General features: G+C 43.7%; 1 protein-coding gene across 2 annotated transcripts in view; it reads right to left on the reverse strand.

Moving 5' to 3' along the window:
* The window catches only part of ULK1 (unc-51 like autophagy activating kinase 1), a 116,258-nt gene that overhangs the window by 65,593 nt on the left and 36,285 nt on the right, over positions 1-14,380 (reverse strand). For both annotated transcript variants that reach the window (XM_068243450.1, XM_068243449.1), the window contains exons 4-5: positions 11,323-11,355; positions 8,690-8,726 (exon numbers count right to left, since the gene is read on the reverse strand). In XM_068243450.1, the coding sequence (XP_068099551.1) occupies positions 8,690-8,726; positions 11,323-11,355 (70 nt within the window). The remainder of the gene's footprint in view (positions 1-8,689; positions 8,727-11,322; positions 11,356-14,380) is intronic.

The following is a 14,380-nucleotide window of genomic DNA, read 5'->3' on the forward strand; positions in this document are numbered from 1 at the left end:
TTTGGGCCCCTTAGCGCACTTAGGGTGCAAAAAAGTGCCACACATGTGGTACCGCCGTACTCAGGAGAAGTAGTATAATGTGTTTTGGGGTGTATTTTTACACATACCCATGCTGGGTGGGAGAAATATCTCTGTAAATGACAATTATTTGATTTTTTTTACACACAATTGTCCATTTACAGAGAGATTTCTCCCACCCAGCATGGGTATGTATAAAAATACACCCCAAAACACATTATACTACTTCTTCTGAGTACGGCGATACCACATGTGTGACACTTTTTTGCAACCTAGGTGCGCTAAGGGGCCTAACGTCCTATTCACAGGTCATTTTGAGGCATTTGGATTCTAGACTACTCCTCACGGTTTAGGGCCCCTAAAATGCCAGGGCAGTATAGGAACCCCACAAGTGACCCCATTTTAGAAAGAAGACACCCCAAGGTATTCTGTTAGGAGTATGGTGAGTTCATAGAAGATTTTTTTTTTGTCACAAGTTAGCGGAAAATGACACTTTGTGAAAAAAAAAACAATACATATCAATTTCCGCTAACTTGTGACAAAAAATAAAATCTTCTATGAACTCATCATACACCTAAAAGAATACCTTGGGGTGTCTTCTTTCTAAAATGGGGTCACTTGTGGGGTTCCTATACTGCCCTGGCATTTTACGGGCCCTAAACCGTGAGGAGTAGTCTTGAACCCAAATGTCTCAAAATGACCTGTGAAATCCTAAAGGTACTCATTGGACTTTGGGCCCCTTAGCACAGTTAGGCTGCAAAAAAGTGTCACACATGTGGTATCGCCGTACTCAGAAGAAGTAGTATAATGTGTTTTGTGGTGTATTTTTACATATAACCATGCTGGGTGGGAGAAATATCTCTGTAAATGACACATTTTTTTATTTGTTTTACACACAATTGTCCATTTACAGAGAGATTTCTCCCACCCAGCATGGGTATGTGTAAAAATACACCACAAAACACATTATACTACTTCTCCTGAGTATGGCGATACCACATGTGTGACACTTTTTTGCAGCCTAGGTGCGCTAAGGGGCCCAACGTCCTATTCACAGGTCATTTTGAGGCATTTGTTTTCTAGACTACTCCTCACGGTTTAGGGCCCCTAAAATGCCAGGGCAGTATAGGAACCCCACAAGTGACCCCATTTTAGAAAGAAGACACCCCAAGGTATTCCGTTAGGGGTATGGTGAGTTCATAGAAGATTTTATTTTTTCTCACAAGTTAGTGAAAAATGACACTTTGTGAAAAAAACAATAACAATCCAATTTCCGCTAACTTTTGACAAAAAATAAAATATTCTATGAACCCATCATACACCTAACAGAATACCTTGGGGTGTCTTCTTTCTAAAATGGGGTCACTTGTGGGGTTCCTATACTGCCCTGGCATTTTACGGGCCCAAAACTGTGAGTAGTCTGGAAACCAAATTTCTCAAAATGACTGTTCAGGGGTATAAGCATCTGCAAATTTTGATGACAGGTGGTCTATGAGGGGGCAAATTTTGTGGAATCGGTCATAAGCAGGGTGGCCTCTTAGATGACAGGATGTATTGGGCCTGATCTGATGGATAGGAGTGCTAGGGGGGTGACAGGAGGTGATTGATGGGTGTCTCAGGGGGCGGTTAGAGGGGAAAATAGATGCAATCAATGCACTGGGGAGGTGATCGGAAGGGGGTCTGAGGGGGATCTGAGGGTTTGGCCGAGTGATCAGGAGCCCACACGGGGCAAATTAGGGCCTGATCTGATGGGTAGGTGTGCTAGGGGGTGACAGGAGGTGATTGATGGGTGTCTCAAGGTGTGATTAGAGGGGGGAAATAGATGCAAGCAATGCACTGGCGAGGTGATCAGGGCTGGGGTCTGAGGGCGTTCTGAGGTGTGGGCGGGTGATTGGGTGCCCGCAAGGGGCAGATTAGGGTCTAATCTGATGGGTAACAGTGACAGGTGGTGATAGGGGGTGATTGATGGGTAATTAGTGGGTGTTTAGAGGAGAGAATAGATGTAAACAATGGATTTGGGAGGTGATCTGATGTCGGATCTGCGGGCGATCTATTGGTGTGGGTGGGTGATCAGATTGCCCGCAAGGGGCAGGTTAGGGGCTGATTGATGGGTGGCAGTGACTGGGGGTGATTGATGGGTGGCAGTGACAGGGGGTGATTGATGGGTGATTGACAGGTGATCAGTGGGTTATTACCCGGAATAACAGATGTAAATATTGCACGGGCGAATTGATAAGGGGGGGGTCTGAGGGCAATCTGAGCGTGTGGGCAGGTGATTGGGTGCCCGCAAGAGGCAGATTAGGGTCTAATCTGATGGGTAACAGTGACAGGTGGTGATAGGGGGTGATTGATGGGTAATTAGTGGGTGTTTAGAGGAGAGAATAGATGTAAACAATGGATTTGGGAGGTGATCTGATGTCGGATCTGCGGGCGATCTATTGGTGTGGGGGGGTGATCAGATTGCCCGCAAGGGGCAGGTTAGGGGCTGATTGATGGGTGGCAGTGACAGGGGGTGATTGATGGGTGGCAGTGACAGGGGGTGATTGATGGGTGATTGACAGGTGATCAGTGGGTTATTACCCGGAATAACAGATGTAAATATTGCACGGGCGAATTGATAAGGGGGGGGTCTGAGGGCAATCTGAGCGTGTGGGCAGGTGATTGGGTGCCCGCAAGGGGCAGATTAGGGTCTAATCTGATGGGTAACAGTGACAGGTGGTGATAGGGGGTGATTGATGGGTAATTAGTGGGTGTTTAGAGGAGAGAATAGATGTAAACAATGGATTTGGGAGGTGATCTGATGTCGGATCTGCGGGCGATCTATTGGTGTGGGGGGGTGATCAGATTGCCCGCAAGGGGCAGATCAGGGGCTGATTGATGGGTGGCAGTGACAGGGGGTGATTGACGGGTGATTGACAGGTGATTGACAGGTGATTGACAGGTGATCAGGGGGGATAGATGCATACAGTACACGGGGGGGGGGGGGGTCTGGGGGGGGGTCTGGGGAGAATCTGAGGGGTGGGGGGGTGATCAGGAGGGAGTAGGGGGCAGATTAGGGACTTAAAAAAAAAATAGCGTTGACAGATAGTGACAGGGAGTGATTGATGGGTGATTAGGAGGGTGACTGGGTGCAAACAGTGGTCTGGGGGGTGGGCAGGGGGGGGTCTGAGGGGTGCTGTGGGCGATCAGGGGGCAGGGGGGGGGGAAATCAGTGTGTTTGGTGCAGACTAGGGTGGCTGCAGCCTGCCCTGGTGGTCCCTCGGACACTGGGACCACCAGGGCAGGAGGCAGCCAGTATAATAGGCTTTGTATACATTACAAAGCCTATTATACACTGTTGCAGCGGCGATCCGGATGCCAGTAACCCGCCGGCGCTTCCGAACGGCCGGCGGGTTACGGCGAACGGGGGGCGGAGCCAGTCCCCGGCGGCTGATCGCGTCACGAATGACGCGATCGCCGCATAGCCACTCCCGCAGCCGCCCCCGCCGATGGGCGTATTGCGGTCGTTTGGGCCCGGACTTTGCCGCCGCCCATCGGCTGGGGGCGGTCGTTAAGTGGTTAAGCCGCTAATTAAAACTGGCTGTAATTTGCTTTGCTGTTAAATGGTTTCCTCCGATTAGTCCTGAAAGAAAGCAGCTGTGCATGTCCCAGCAGTGTGCAGCACAGAGAAACAAGGGTTAATGAGAACAGCACAATCTTATTTATTTATTTTATTTATAAAGCGCCAACATATTACGCATCTCTGGACATTAGTTAAGGTTACAGAAAATATTTAGGGGTGACATACAGCAAAATGACAATACAGGAATACATGCAAACCAGATCACGCAGCACAGTATGAGTACAAGGTAATACTTAGTCAGTCACTGGATGGGAGCATGTAGATTAGGCAAGTTGAGTTCACTCAAATTCATAGCATAGGTGCACAGTAATGGAGGTGCATGATCAGGTATGACACAAAAGGAAGAGGACCCTGCCCGAAGGCTTACAATTTAGAGGGAGAGGTAGGGACACGAAAGGTAGGGACCAGAGTTCAGCTGCGGGATTAGAGCACTTGTGAGGGGTAGTAGGCCAGAATGAAAAGGTGAGTTTTGAGGGCCTTCTTGAAGATATTAAAGGAGGGGGCTGCCCTAATGGGTGTAGGTAGGACGTTCCATAGTGTTGAAGCAGCTCTTGAGAAGTCCTGGAGGCGTGCATGGGACTGGGTGATGCGGGGGGGGGGGGGGGGGGGGGTCAGGCGAAGTTCATTGGAGGAGCGGAGTGAGCGGCTAGGTGTGTACCTCTGAGTAAGATGGAATTGTGGGTTAGACAGGTTTTGTGGATGGATTTGTAGGTCAGACACAGTATCTTGAATCGGATTCTGGACTGGATAGGAAGCCAGTGGAGGGATTTACAGAAGGGAGCCACCGTGGTGGAGGGATGAGAGGAGTGGATAATTCTGGCTTGCGCATTCATGATGGACTGCAGTGGGGCAATTCGGGTCACAGGGAGACCAGACAGAAGGGCACTGCAATAGTCAAGGCGGGACCTTGACTACTTAAAGAGGAACTGTAACCAAGGACTGAACTTCATTCCACTCACTAGCTGATACCGCTTTTCCCATGAGAAATATATACCTTTTCACGATTAGATCATCAGGGGGTCTGTATGGCTGATATTGTGGTGAAACCCCTCTCACAGTGTGATGTCATGACCAAGGTCCTGACAGTTTATTGTCTGTGAACCTCATTGCATTGTGGGAAATACCGGTAACAGCTGTTTCCAACTGCCAAGCAACCAGTATCTCCTTTTGTGCATATGTATATCTATAAACCTATCGCATTGTTAGGTGGTGTGGTTATAGATAATGGCAGTTGGTGCTGTCTGTTTTCTTTTTTCATGTCTGCCAGTAATAAAGATGATGAATAAAGATTCAGACCGGCACCATCCAGTAGTTGCTCTTTTAATTTATTAAACGATAACTGATATAATCCACAACGTTTCGGAGGACAAACCTCCTTTGTCAAGTGTCGTCAGCATCTACAAATACACATTAAATTTCACAGCTTATATAGTACATGATTTAAACATTGGCCAATCAGCTTGCAACAGTCGCTTGTAGCGACCAATCCCCTTCCGTCCGCCATGCGGACCTTGTGGGGAACTTCTATTTTATATGCACAAAACTGCTGCTCCAATCGTAGAGCAGTGGGAGCAGCTATCTGTACTACGCAGAGGGGCGGGCGATCACCAAGACGCTCCCACTGCTCTACGATTGGAGCAGCAGTTTTGTAAGCTGTGAAATTTAATGTGTATTTGTAGATGCTGACGACACTTGACAAAGGAGGTTTGTCCTCCGAAACGTTGTGGATTATGTCAGTTATCGTTTAATAAATTAAAAGAGCAACTACTGGATGGTGCCGGTCTGAATCTTTATTCACGGATATTTGGAACCGGTGGCTGCTAGTTCCTCCTGGCCAGGCACATCCAAACGATATCTCTACTGGAGTGCGAGCTGTATCTACATTTTCCAGTAATAAAGATGATGACATGCAGGCTGATTGTGGATCAAACAACATGAAAGAATTACATGGCGAATATGAATCATTTCTTGATCTCTCTTCTATTTTTTAACTTCTCAGTTTGCGATTTCATTTTCCCACTTTTTCGCTACAGTTCCTCTCTCTACTCGATTTTTGACATTGCTATTATAATGACCAACAGAGCCCTGGCCAGTCTCCTCCTAATTACGGGTGAGTGTTGCTTGCTCACCTGTCATGCCAGCATACAGCCTTGCCTCCTCCTGTGTCTGGCAGATTTTTGAATTGTGACCGGTGCAATTCAATAAGATGCGTCCATCAGAGAGCGATCTGATGGTCGATCTTGTGCAAAATTTGGCAGGTGTATGGCCATCTTAGGCCTCGTTCACAATGTCACACGCAGATGGCTGTGCGATCGGAACACGGACAGATCAGTCTATGCATTTCTGATGTTCATGCGTATCCGCCTCCTGCAGGTATTGACGAAATACGGACGGCAATTCGTGTAATGTGAACAAGGCCTTAATCATCTAAATCAGCAATTAGGCCTCGTTCACACCTAAAATCACTAACCGCTAGCGATTTGCATAAGCGTTTTCCGTGGGTGATTTTTCCTCAATTTAATGTGGAAAAAAAAAATCACTGTACAAATTTGCGTTTCTGGAGCGATCGTGATTAGCATTTATTTATATACTAATGTGATCGCTCCAAAAATCGCTGGAAAAATGCTGCATGTAACACATTTGCGATTAGCGATAATAGCGGAACGCCCGCGATTATCACTCAAATGTGAATACTGCCATAGACTTAAATAGCCCTAGCATTTTTAAAAAATGCTAGTGATTTAGCGATTAGTGGGAATTGCACGATTCCCGCTTAGGTGTGAATGAGCCCTAATGCTACAATGTATCTCTGGACACACATACAGCATTGCTTTCCACGTCGCTAGGCAGAAATCCAGTAACCCATTACAATAAATTGTTTAGCATTATTTGTACATACCTTTACAGATAAAAACAAGGCCTCTGTATGATAAATCTAGTAACTGGATTCAACACACAAAGCTTCTGACCAGTGGCGTAGCTAAGGAGCTTTGGGCCCTGGTGCAAGTTTTACATGGCCCCCCCCAAGCACTATATACATAGCAATTGATACGGCGCACCAAATCTTGCCAAGGACAACCACAGTGTCAGAGGTGCAAGAAAGGGAAGGGAAACGGTGAGGTCGCTACCTCTGCAACCCCTATTGCTACGCCCCTGCTTCTGACTACATCAGTCAAATAAATGCTATCCCTACATCCGATTCCTATTCATTATAGTACAGCAACGAGCATCTGCCTGTAATCACATCCATTCATCCTGCGTGATATCTGGGGGAGCGCAGACAACAACATCAAAATATAATTTAACTTTGAATAGTGTTGTCATGCTAAACACAGATTTCCATAGTTAATTACTATGACATGTTCTATTTTGGGACAACATAAATCACATGAAACACAAACAAGGCAGCCTTTTCAGTGAAGTTGAAGAAAAATATGTGTACACAGGCATAACTGTACAGAGGCTTCTTTTTTGTGCAGAGAGAATGTCAGCTATCCACCCACTAAATGCCATAGTGTATCATTAGCAGATATAATCCTGTGGTAGGCATGTTGTTCATTTTAGATTTTATTACTCTTCTACAACGTGCTGGAGCAAGTCTGCACAATACAAACGCCTTATCCTTTCAACTGCTCACTCATGTATTCCTAATCTTCATGAATTCTCGGTTAAATGCACCATTTTTTTTTTAAATTGGATCCTGCAAAACCTTGTCTGGATTTATGAATGAAATTATTTCACAAAAGCGGACGTTTTTGAAATTATAATACATTCTAGAAGGCTCCATATTCCAAACTGTTTTTCAGTCACCTCACAAATGGCTACTAGGTTCATTTTCTCTCCAGATCAAATGGGCCAATGAAAAGATGCTTTTGCTACAGCATTAGCACAGGAAAGAAGGAGCACACACCTCAGTACGCATTGGGGTCACAAGTCAACAATAAGGGTTGGCACCACACTTTAGAGTAAAATAGCTCTTCAATTTAAAAGACTACAGTGTCAAAGAAATGCATGACCACAGCGGCAGCTCTGTTTTGGGGTATGACTCTTTGTCAAGCTGCTTAAAGAGACACTGACGTCTCTTAAAAATCCTCTTTTTATTACAAAATTGTGTTTAACATTATTGTCCTACCTAAACCACCGCATCCCTGCGGCTGTAATCTCACTAAAACCCCCCTAATTCCCCCCTCCCTCTCCCCCGCAAAATCCACAACTTTCTTGGTCGTGGATTTTGCTGCTGTTGGAGGCAGAGCTATGAGTCACAGCTCTGCCTCCATGCCCGTCTATCAGCGGCGGATCTCCGCCTCTCCCCCGCCCCTCTCAGTAAAAAAAGACAGAGGGGTGGGGGAGAGGCAGCGATCCGGGCTGATAGAACCGCTGAGAGGCAGGGCTGCGGCTCATAGCTCTGCCTCTCACGAAGTGCTGCCCGTATTGCCCCCCAGGGAGTTTGGGGGGGGGATTTAGTGAGATTAAAGCGGTGGGGCTTAGGTAGGGTAATAATGTTAAACACGATTTTGTAATAAAAAGAGGATTTTTAAGAGACTTCAGAGTCTGAAGTGAGAGGGATAGGGAGGCTGCCATATTTATTTCCTTTTAAACAATGCCAGTTGCCTGGCTGTCCTGCTGATCTCGTTGACTGCAGTTGTGTCTGAAGCACATACATGAAACAAGCATGCAGCTAATCTTGTCAGAAACCTCTGATCTGCATGCTTGTTTATGGTCTATGGCTAAAAGTATTAGAGGCAGAAGATCGCATACAACCTGGTTCTCTGAGAATTAAGCATTCTTGCTGTGGGTGCATTCATTTAAGCCCAACAACACAAACGCCAATCCACGAAGCTTTTAAGCAATACGTATTACAGTCCAACATGGCCCAACTGGGCTTGGCAACCTATTGATGTCTAAAAATAAGTGAATTTAAATACAGTATATGCATGCTGGGTTTGCAGGATCAGAAATGCCCTACAATATTCTCCTGCTTTTGAGAACCTTGTAAACCACGTCTAATAGAATGAGTACTGCTAAAATATGAAATGAGTTTGTACTTACTATGCAGGTAATCTGCCAGGTCTCCACCATTGCAATACTGAAACAAAGAGGTAAAAAAATACAGAATATTACATATGTATAGTATATGTTAAGCACCTTTCTGAATGATAAAGGGAGCTCCACTTTAACCATGTGCTTTTAAACACTAAAACATGCAAAATCCACACTTAGGGCCTATTTCCAGTAGCCACGTATCACAACTGTTTTCTGCATGCAATTTCACATACAGAATTGAAGCCTACTGAAATCAATAAAGACAAAAGACAAACACTTACCGTATATTGCGCTTTTCTCCTGGCGGACTCAAAGCGCCAGAGCTGCAGCCACTAGGACGCGCTCTATAGGCAGTAAGGCCTAGTGCACACCGGAGCGTTTCCACTGCGGTTTGCGATCTGCTTGCGGGTGCGGATCTGCTAGGGTAATGTATTTCAATGGGCTGGTGCACACCAGAGCAGGAGGCGTTTTGCAGAAACGCATACTCCCGGGCTGCTGCAGATTTTGGATTGTGGATGCGTTTCTGCCTCAATGTTAAGTATAGGAAAAACGCAAACCGCTCTGAAAAACGGCACTTCAGAGCGGTTTTGCAGGCGTTTTTTGTTACAGTAGCTGTTCAGTAACAGCTTTACTGTAACAATACATGAAATCTACGATACCAAAACCGCTACACAAAACCGCAAAACGCTAGCTGAAACGCTGCAGAAAAATAAGAAAAAGCGTTTCAAAATCTGCTAGCATTTTGCGGATCTGCTAGCGGTTTTTGGTGTGCACCAGGCCTAGCAGTGTTTAGGAAGACTTGCCTAAGGTCTCCTGCTAAATTGGTGCTAGCTTACTGAACAGGCAGAGCCGAGATTGGAACCCTGGTCCCCGGTGTCAGAGGCAGAGCCCTTAACCATTACACTATCCAGCCAATAGGCTGCATCTAAAATTACGTGTGGCCAAAACAATTGGTGACAGCTACAGTTTCCCAAAAACCGCATCTGAATCCCTGTAGAGATTCAGATGCGGTCAGCGGAAAACTGCATTTGACTGTGGCTTCACAACAGCATGGGTGCTGAACTGGACATGGCACCCAGTGGAAATAGGCACTTAGTAGTACAAAGGCAACCTAGCGAATTATAAACCTTTACAAAATGATTGTCCTCAATACCTCAATAAACTGAAAAAGGTCTGAGCGAGATCATAGAATGATAACTGGTATATATATATATATATATATATATATATATATATATATATATATATATATATATATATATATATATATATATATATATATATATATATATATATATATATATATTATAGCCATAAATACAATGTGTACACAAGTGATTTTGTAATTTTATGTATTCAGAAGTGATCACTCCATTTCAATTTGGAGCCAGGTAAGAATTTCCACAATAAGTTGTAAGCTCAGATGGCACTTCTCTGTAATCATAGCAACAGGAATAGTTAATGCAATGTAAACCTTGCATTTTACATGATTGCGGGCGGCCAGTGGGGACACCGAAGAGGACCGGGGATACAGCAAGGGACTGAGACTGCTGCTCGGGGCTGGGAAAAGTCCCAGGTGAGTAAAAAATAGATTTTTAAGTTTGACTCGGAAGTCCTTAAGCATTTATTTAATAAGCGCTAATGGATGAATTCTTTTAGTTGTATGTGGGGTAAAAAGACTGGGATATGGCTCCTCAGATCTTTCAATACAGGAAAATGTTTTAGGGCTATTACACAGTGCTCAGTTGCCTTGCAGAACAATTCTGCATGTGAACTCACTGCCTATACAATTCTATGGTGCTGTTTACAGTACTGTGCTGTAACTGATCGTGTTATTCTAACTCGCTGTATGCAGGCTTTGCACTAAAGTCTATGTCCTTTCTCCAGTGCAGTTCACACATTATAATGCGTGTGTTATGCAACTGACCACTGTGAATCCAACCATAATTAGTTCAGCAGAGAACTAAAAAACCCTCATCTAAAAAATAAAAATAAAAAGATGACCCAGTTACCATCAACCTTGTCATAAGCAAAAGGTCTGACATTTTTTAAACAAGCTTATAAGATTAAGTGTGCGTCTGAAAACATGAATTAACACTTTTATCTTTTAACTACTGTTTTGGTTAAGACTTCAACCTACTCTTATGTCAAAAGGATGAGCAGTAATACATAAACAGGTGTTCCATGTACTCACTGTATAAGTTAATAAAACAACAGTCTCAGCCCCTTCAAGATGGGCATTTGGATCATCTGTTTACTATTAGGGGCTACCTTTCCTTTTACGTGTATAAGGTTTTAGGGTGCATTCACATTATGCACATTGCACTGCCCAATGATGTAATGCACTACGGATGATTTTTTTTACTCTCCAACTCAACTAACTATGCAACTATTTAATACATGTAAATGGATGAACACAATTTGTTTATATTTAAGAACTAGATGCATTACAATAGGAGTGTTGCTATAAAGAAAAAAAAACACCTTAAAGTTCAAACAAGTAGAGCCTTTATTGCCGTTCAAGGCAAAACACCTGCAGTAAATCCCCCACCCGTAAATGAAAAGCTTTTTATGACAGCACGCTATGTTTTCCCTATGCTGCAATAATGTTTTACATTTGCGTAACTGTAAAAACTCACCTCCATGACCAGATAGAGAGAATTGGCCAATTCCTGGAAAGCAGAAAAAAGACAAAATAAATCACAAAATTAAAGCTGGAAAAGGGAAGAAAGCTCTGGCACTGCATATGACATAGTTCAGCCACACAGTGAACTTTATCAAAGCTAAAAACAATTACAGTGAACATTGTGAAATGCCTGAGTGCAAATACAGTGCAGAACCAGTAACAGCATAGTAAATGAGCACCAGAATATGGGATCATATTGTATTTTACAGATGTAGCTCTAAAAAAGAAGGGTTTGTTTTCATGTGTGGTCACTACTAAAGTGCATTAATATTTAGCTGCCTGGTTAATAAGCAATCAACAGCTCAAGGCAATGACATAGCTAAAATGATTCTCTCATCCTAGAAGTAACAATGGGGCATTCAGGTAGTCCCAGACTTACGAACGCCCGACTTACGAATGGCATGGATTCAGTGTTTCCATGGGAACAAGCCAAATTTTTTTTTTCATATTGGACTTGTAGTTTTTGAGAAAATCGATTTTAAAAAATTCAAACAGAAAATGGCTTTTAAACTTGTCTAAGCAGGGACAGAGGGAAGAGGGGACATAGAGGGGGACACCGGAGGCACAGAGGACAGAGATGGCACAATGTTCTGACTTAAGAACAGATTCAGGTTAAGAACGAACCTACAGTCCCTATCTCGTTCGTTAACCGAGGACTACCTGTATTCACAAGTGTAGTAAAATTGCTGAATGCAGGTAGCACATGGCAATTTTACAGGTACTTATGCCAGTTATGTAGCATGCATTGCGCAATTAGCACAACCTGTGTTACCTATGCAAGGCACACTACTTAACTGGTATAAGTACCAGTAAAATTGGCATGCACTACCTGCACTACCTGCAAACGGCAATTTTACCTCAACTGAGTGATTATGCCCCTATTCTGCACTCTGGACTTCTGAGCATACCTGTCAAAGTTCACAATAGACCTGAGTTACTAATGTGCTCTGAGCTAGAATTCATAAGTGATCCTAAAAGCCAGGCCTGAATTTATAAAAATGTGGTGCCATGTTGCTATAATAATATATGCACCCCCCCCCCGTAAGGGTGCTTTGTGTTTGATGATTGACCACGTGTTGTTTGCTTTAATCTTTCAATATACACCCTTGAAACAGAAAAATGTGGTGCTAAGCATTATCAAACGTCATCTGGCAATACTGGATTTGATTTGGTAACAGTCAGCGTGTTAGGGCATGTTTTAATTTAGTTTTCTGGCAAATACTTCTCTCATGATTCCATATCATTAGAAATATATAAACAAGGTTTAGTTTTCATTTTGCACATGTGTCAGACTAATAAAACTATTTCGTATGTGTGATTTCAGATTAAACTTCAGACCTGAATGAAGCAGGTATTTAACAAAAGTACACAAACTAAGCAACACCATGTCCCTACATATCACTGCCTCACTCTCAGACTGGTGCCAATTACAGATGATCAATGACGTGATAATTTTGAGTTGATGCACAATTTTAATGCAAATTTGTGCAGACTAAAAATGAACCAATTTTTGAACCAATGAACTACCTCGGCTTGATTTGATGGGTCTGCTGTCAAGCTGCACACATTTTCACTAACTATTTGCATAATTCTGCATCAGCTTAGACTAAGATCTTCCTGTGCATGGCGTGTATGAAGACATCATGGGGCACGTGCAGAGCCTGCAGACCGGGGATATGCTGCCAGCACAGATTGGGCCAGAAGCAGCAGCTGTGGTTAGAGGAGAGAGGTAGCCAGAGGAGCTCAGTAACGCTGGCAGTATAATTCTATTCTAAGGAAATCTCTGTGTTTGACAGAAGCACAATGCTCTTTCCACTGCTTGACATTTCATCTGCCACAAAGCTCCCATTTTCCTTCAGCACTAAACTGATGAGATATATGTTATATATGGGTTCTTTTAGTGACATCACTAACCAAAAAACCAGGACATGTTATACAGCCACAATCTGATTTTTTCAAACACTTGCTGGCACAGGAGCCTACTGGCCAAATCAGATTTTGGCTGTTATTTTGCTTGTGCACGGCTGCTACAAACAGACACATTCCTCAAGTGTAAGGGCCGGTGCGTTGCTATGGCTACCTGTGTTGGGGCCATACACAAACGACTTCAAACGATTTTCAAACACGAGTCAGTATAGAAAAAGCATTTAAAACATTTAAATTAAACAAACTGCTTTTCAGCCGTCCATCTGAGCTGACCCTAAGGGAGTCCACGGCTTATTGTTTCTAGCAAAAAAGTCTAAAAACATTCAGCAAAATGACAATATGGACGGAATTTTAAACATTTTTTTTTTTAAGCAAAAAGGAACACATTTTCTGACTGCATGGAAGCACAACACAAATGTGGATGCAAATGCATGCAGTGGGGACCAGCACTTGACCAAACCAGGACTACTGTATTACTTCACTGCAGCCAGGACGATCAACAGATACAAAAAAAAGCAGTCTGAATTCCTTTGTTGGGTGTACTCCCCCACCCACTGTTAAATAACAAGAATAGAAGGCTTGTTGTTCTGTCATGTTTTCCTAGGCAGAACTCCTCTTATTAAATCTTCCCGTCCCACAAGCTCTTGCAGCCTTTGACTGTTAGAAGTACTGTAACAAAACTTACTGAGCACCTGACTCAAATAAGGCAATCTAGGCCTAAACATCTGTTTTCTCCTCCCAGCTTCATCAACTTTCAATGTACATCTTAAAAATATGGAAAAGTTTGTTTTTATTTTTAACCGTTTACCGTAACCACTTTGGGATCGTGGGCTATGGCCCCTTTAAGAAAAGGAGCCGTCCGTGCCCTTTTAAGAAATGTGATTGCCGTAACTGGCTTACAGCAATCACTAGGTCATGCTCCTGTCCAATATACAGAATCTCTGATGTCAATGTGACAGAATGTCTGCTGTCAGGGTGCAGCGACACATACAGTGGCGGAAACAGCGAGAGCAAGCAAATCAAGCGATGGTTGAAATCTACACCCTGGCACGAATAATCAGCCACAAACAGGGCACAGGTTTCAA

The sequence above is a fragment of the Hyperolius riggenbachi genome, chromosome 1, assembly GCF_040937935.1.
Source record: "Hyperolius riggenbachi isolate aHypRig1 chromosome 1, aHypRig1.pri, whole genome shotgun sequence".
Classification (NCBI taxonomy): domain Eukaryota; kingdom Metazoa; phylum Chordata; class Amphibia; order Anura; family Hyperoliidae; genus Hyperolius; species Hyperolius riggenbachi.